The sequence below is a fragment of the Myripristis murdjan genome, chromosome 8 (genome assembly GCF_902150065.1).
Source record: "Myripristis murdjan chromosome 8, fMyrMur1.1, whole genome shotgun sequence".
Lineage (NCBI taxonomy): Eukaryota > Metazoa > Chordata > Actinopteri > Holocentriformes > Holocentridae > Myripristis > Myripristis murdjan.
Window position 1 is genome coordinate 16,496,199 of NC_043987.1, and position 6,673 is coordinate 16,502,871.

General features: G+C 44.3%; 1 protein-coding gene across 1 annotated transcript; it reads left to right on the forward strand.

Moving 5' to 3' along the window:
- The first annotated feature begins 2,107 nt into the window (after positions 1 to 2,107).
- Positions 2,108 to 2,714, forward strand: LOC115364075 (methionine-R-sulfoxide reductase B1-A-like). The gene is made up of 3 exons (XM_030058490.1): positions 2,108 to 2,162; positions 2,350 to 2,492; positions 2,634 to 2,714. Exons 1-3 carry the CDS (start codon positions 2,108 to 2,110, stop codon positions 2,712 to 2,714), a joined length of 279 nt encoding a protein of 92 aa, XP_029914350.1.
- Positions 2,715 to 6,673: the final 3,959 nt, after the last annotated feature.

The following is a 6,673-nucleotide window of genomic DNA, read 5'->3' on the forward strand; positions in this document are numbered from 1 at the left end:
AGAAAATGCATTGTTTTATATGTTTGTTTTTTTTGTTTTTTTTGTTTTTTTAATTAATGGCTGGAAGTTTTATCAAATATTTTGTTCATCCTACAATTTTGTTTTGAAATGCATACCATTCCTTGCTGAAACACCTGTCATGCTTTACGGTCTCTGTCTGGCTCAGTAATGGAAGTGATGCTGCTGTGTCTAAAAATGTGATCAGGTATTGCACAAGCAGGACAGAGACGCTGTCACCTGATCCAGATGCCCCTCATTCCAGCTTTATCCAGATGACTCCCTGTGAACAAAACTCTTCCCTTTTCAGATATTGATTTGATATGTATATAATGTCATTTTTTTCCAACAAAGAGGTTGGACCACTTTCAGTGTGGCGTGCTACAATGGGTCACCAAGGCAACATGGCTTTTCAGTTGGACTTTTATATGTGCTCCTCGATTAGATGCGCATGTGATTCTTGCTGATGCAATGGCTGTGTGAGCGCTCAGATCTGAATTCATCCGTTTTTTTCTCCCACTGAGCACGCTCACATCTGTCAGAGCGTCATTTACTGATTGTCAGCAGGGGTGGACAAAACCAAATATGGAGGATAGCAGCAACAACAACAGGTTACAAATTTATTTGATACACATGAAGATGCTGCAATTAAATTTGTGTTGTTCAGCAGCATGCTTGCAAATTGGAGGTCATGGTACCAATCTGTGCACACTGATGTCAGATGCTGGTCACACACAAAGATGAATGTGACTAATCAAGGCAAAAATATCATCTGAGAAGAAAATCAACTGCTGTGTAAACATAACTTCTGTTACAGCATTAACTTATTAATGTAATTTCAAAATGTGTATGGGGTTTTCCATCTCAAATAAATACTAAGATTTTAATAGATTAAGATTTGTTGAAGTACCAACCATGCACTGGTCACAATTTGTTATTATCTCTTAGCTAATTTATTATTATATCCTAGTTTAGGCAAAAATTCAACTAAAGCAATACCACAACAGGAGTTTTATGATATTGCATAACCAAGAGGAAATGGTCTATCTGGTCAATTTGACTATAATGTTGTCATGAAATGGTTTTCCTACTGAGAATTTCTAAGTGCTCCACAGATTTGCAGCATTTTTGTATTGCATGTCAGAAAAATGAGAATATGGCATCTAGCTTGCATATTATCTTATGTCTTGTCATCTATTTACACGGCTAAAATATTTACCACACATGTGACAGAATTGTAGTTCCTCTGTTTGAATGGCTTGCTGTGTAAAACACACTGATATGGTTTCTCCCCTGTGTGACTTCTCTTAGGTACTGAAGGTCTCTCAGTTTGACTGAACAGTTAGATTTTGACTGTGACAACATATTACTGTCACAAATATGACAATTATATGGTTTCTCACCAGAGTGAAAGATGTTCTTATTCACTCTGCTGTGACTCCAACCTGGCATGTAAACTGATTTACAAAAAAAAAAAAATTATGAGCACCTGTCAGTAGGTGTCACTATGCTGCCAAAATTAAAGCCTTGTTGTGATAATATAAGATGTGCCAATCTACAGCTCCACTGTAACTGACAAACTGTTGAAGCAGCATTGAAATTTAAAGTTATTTCAGTGATTGTGACACACACTTGCACTGGTATGATTGTTTAATGCAAGAAATCAAACATAAGTAATTATTTATTTTTTTCCATCTATTTTGACAACATTGTCACCAAGCAGTCTTTGGATTATTACAATATCATGTGGAAAAAAGATAAAAGATAAAATAATATAATTTTACATGAATAACACACTGCTTCTTTCCTCATTAGTGGTTGAAGCATATGGTTTTTAGACATATTGTTTGTCTTGTTTTGAATAATTACAAATCCTTAACTGAATGAATTGTCAAGCTTTTCAGTCCACAGCACTGCTCAGTGATATAAGTACTGCCTCCATGTGTCAGAAATGAGGCCATGCGTTATGCAAGGAGGACAGAGCTGGTGTCATTTGACCCAGTGCTGCAAGTTTTTTCTAGCTTCAGCTGGGTGCCTCTCTGTAAACAACATTCAAATGTCAAAGTAATCACTTTTGACTTTACAGATTTATTTATTTGACATGGATGAAATGTCCTATTGCTCTTTCTCTGGTGGAGAAGAATATAAAAACCACTTTCAACCTGGTGAGTGCCAAAAGACTGAAGAGTGAAGCTGCATGTATATGAACATCCAAGACAAAAAAAACAAACATTTCCCCGCCGGTTGCTTAACTACTTTCCAAAGTGTGTGAATGAAAAAGTTCTGTGGTAGTAAAAATAGAGCTGTATGGTTTTTGGTTGCCCTGACAGATAATCTCTTTTCCTCTGTTAGGTATATATGTGTGTTCAGAGTGTGGGCACGAGCTGTTTTCCAGCACATCAAAGTTTGAGCACTCCTCTCCTTGGCCAGCCTTCTCACAGACCATCCACAAGGACAGCGTGTCTAAATACCCTGAAGCATGGGGACCCATTAAGGTGCGTTACCTCTGCACAACAGTGTAGTTCATTCTTTGTGAGAATATAATGAGCACAGGTTTCCCAAATTACAAATTAGTGCCCACGTTGAAGTAATCATTCATCAATACAGAGGCGTTTTTACTGTGCTGTTCTATGTAGGTTTGCTGTGGGAGGTGTGGCAATGGATTGGGCCATGAGTTCCTGTACGATGGACCAAGAGAGGGGCTGTCACGCTTCTGAATATTCAGCAGCTCACTGAAGTTCATCCCTAAAGGTGGGGCCTTCAGTGGAAAGTTCAGTGATCAGACTTTTCTTTCACGCACATGCAGTATGTTGCTGTGCTGATAGCCTTAACTCTTGTTTAACTTTGCTTTTTGGCCTTTACCCTCTCCACAGATAATGTTGATGGGCAGTAAGGGGGGCTGTTAGGGGAGTTGCTGCTACGTAACATGCAGAGTAAATGGAAAGTCTCTGTACTGCTGAAGGTGGGGACAGTGGATGAAGCGTTCTGGGACAAAGCCCAGCCCGGGACCTCCAGGGCGCTGAAGGCTGATGGCTTCACTGGACAGCAAGAGCAAAGAGCTCTCAACAGTGTTGTTATGCAATGATCACACTGATTGCTAATATATACTCACACAAACAAGAACCAGGTGTCATTAGTTCTTACACTTGTGGCACTGGTGGCACTATGTTCATTGGATAACACATTTAATAGCAGACACTGAACATGAGCTTTTTAACTTCTGGGTTCTAGTGTCAGAAAAACTGTGAACCAAAAATGTGAGGTTGTGCTGCCTTTCTTGTCTTTTGCATCACCAACATTGCTTGCAGGATTGAATTGGATCTCATTTCCCATCTCGTGCTAAAAAAATAAGATGAAGGAAGGTAGCTTTACAAAATTTAGTATGTATGTTTGTGTCATGTTTGTATGTTGATCAATTTTCTAGAAACTAATTAGTTTACAGCTTTTCCACTCACATAGATTTTGATTTGGACATGTGTAAATCTCAACTGTTAAGTCAAATTCACAGCACAGGTGTGTGAATGCCATCATGCATGTTGTAAAGTGCTTTTTTTCACAGCAGCCATTCTGACATGAATAGCAGGTAAACATGGATTTTAATGATGAAATTAATTAAGATTTAATTCCATTTACGTTTAGAGCCTGCATCCTGGCATGGTGCATGCTGGGGAGGCTGTGCTACACTGAAATAAAACCGAACTTAAAATAATGTCAAATGGCTGCTGTGAAAATAAAACCTGGTTGAAGGCAAACCTCCCACACTTTATAAGTTAAGCCACTTCTTAAGATACATCATGGCACTTACAGCAAACTTTTAGGTTACAGATAAACTGTTTCATCTTCCACCAAATGTCCGAAAAGGACACACCAATCTGATCTATCTCACTTGCAAGTAATAAACACAAAAATAAGTATTAATCACAAGAACCTCCAACAGACAGGGGAATACAAGTATCAGTATCATAGTATCATAGTATCATACCTGTGGAAAAGTATCATACCTGTGGAAAAGGAGGACTGTGGGAGTGACATGATGGGCCGATGGTCAAAACAGGTTCAACAGTCAGGACAGAAAGGTTGTACTTATAGCACAGTAACCTATTACCAATTCATAATGTTGTTCTTGTCACTATTTTAAAAAAAAATGTTTCTGTGACTTTTTATTCAGGCCTTTTCTGTGCCACATCAACCTCTTTAGGATGCCTGTAAGATTAAGAAGTGAACTTGAATTTGAAGTTAGTGGAGGAGGAGGAAATGTTGAGACAATATTTCTTGTGTTTTCTTAATGGTTCCTCAGCTCATTGTTTCAGCTGGCTTGGACTGGGGGACAGTATGCACCCTAACATTTCCTGTACAAATCTCATTTTCTTTTACAAAAGTGTAATAGCACAGTTTCAACAATAGATGGTGCTATCCTCCACACAAAACCTACAGTTTAAAATGACTAAAGTTGTTACTCACTTGATGTATTTCTGTGTACAGTTGTTCTTTGTGCAGGAAAACTGCCAAGAATTTGAGAGAATCAACACTTCTCAAGAAAAGCATGATTTCACTTATTAATCTATATAGACTAATAATGAATAGCCTAAACAGAGTGAATAAAACAGAATATCCTTTTGTCCCTTCATACATATGAAGTGGTAGCCTAGTTATCAGTCATTTTGGCTTCTGGCCAACAAATACACAGCATTGCCTACTAGTGACTGTGGGTTGGTGGTGACACCATGTGAGAGAGGGAACTTTGTTACTTTCTTATAATTTTTATTACCTCCTTTCAATCACATTCACTTGATTAACAGTTGAATGAAACCTATTGCCAGCCCTAAGTAGTCATTATTTCATAAGACAAAAATGTTTTATGACAAAGAATGAAACAGAGCAAATTGTGCATGATATACTGTATATTTATGTATAAATCCTCCTGCAACCCCAATGCTGTGTCAAAAACTAGTACTGACGAGGAATGAACCCAAATGCACGACTCAACAAAAGTTCAATTAAAGTAATTTAATAACAAAAGTAACAACTTAAATTCACTGACAAAGTGACAACTGAAACTTCACGATAACAAAGTTACAACAAAAATATACTAAGACAAAAGTATCAAAAGAACATGAAACTTAACTATGGCAAAGCAAAGTATCAAAGAAAATACAAAACCTGACTTGACGTGACTTGACTTGATAAAGATCATGGACGTGACGTGACAAAGCAGGACGAAACAAGACGAAGCAGGACGAACTCGCACAGGACAAAGGGAAACACGGACTATATATACACACACACAAGGTAATGGGGAACAGGTGGAAACAATCAGGGCGTGGCAGACAATCAGACTAGAGGGAAACACACAAGGGGAAGGGCAAGTGACCTGACACAAGAGGAGAGTGGGATATCAAAATAAAACAGGAAGTCACGAGACAAGACACAAGAACAAAACCTAACAAAACAAAACATAATTTTCATGGCATGACAGTACCCCCCCCTCTAGGGACGGCTCCTGACGTCCCAAACAGTCTTAAGGGCACATGGATGGATGGCCGTCGTGAGACGGGGGGAGGAGGAGGCCAAAACAAAACAAAAATCTCCAGGGCAGAAGTCTATGGACGAGGCGGCGCTCTGGCGGACGGCCAGGGCGCAGGGAACCATGGACGAGGCGGCGCTCTGGCGGACGGCCAGGGCGCAGGGAACCATGGACGAGGCGGCGCTCTGGCGGACGGCCAGGGCGCAGGGAACCATGGACGAGGCGGCGCTCTGGCGGACGGCCAGGGCGCAGGGAACCATGGACGAGGCGGCGCTCTGGCGGACGGCCAGGGCGCAGGGAACCATGGACGAGGCGGCGCTCTGGCGGACGGCCCGGGCGCAGGGAACCATGGACGAGGCGGCGCTCTGGTGGACGGCCAGGGCGCAGGGAACCATGGACGAGGCGGCGCTCTGGCGGACGGCCAGGGCGCAGGGAACCATGGAGGGGATGACACTCTGGCGGACGGCCAGAGTGCTGGCGGTCAAGGCGGACCCACCCTGGATGGCTGCAGTGTGGGTGGGACCACACTGCAGAGCGACCATAACTTCCTGCAGAGCAGACTTGGGGCCGCCAGGCAGCGGAAGCAGCAGGGTGAACTCTGGACCGCCGGACAGCGGCGACGTGGACTCTGGACCGCAGGACAGCGGCGACGTGGACTCGGGACCGCCGGACAGCGGCGACGTGGACTCGGGACCGCCGGACAGCGGCGACGTGGACTCGGGGCCGCCGGACAGCGGCGACGTGGACTCGGGGCCGCCGGACAGCGGCGACGTGGACTCGGGGCCGCCGGGCAGCGGCGGCAGAAACGTGGACTCGGGGCCGCCGGGCAGCGGCGGCAGAAACGTGGACTCGGGGCCGCTGGGCAGCGGCGGCGTGGACTCGGGACCGCCGGGCAGCGGCGACGTGGACTCGGGACCGCCGGGCAGCGGCAACGGCAATGTGGACTCGGGACCGCCGGGCAGCGGCAACGGCAACGTCCACTCCAGGCCGCCGGGCAGCGGCAACGGCAACGTCCACTCCAGGCCGCCGGGCAGCGGCAACGGCAACGTCCACTCCAGGCCGCCGGGCAGCGGCAACGGCAACGTCCACTCCAGGCCGCCGGGCAGCGGCAACGTCCACTCCAGGCCGCCGGGCAGCGGCAACGTCCACTCC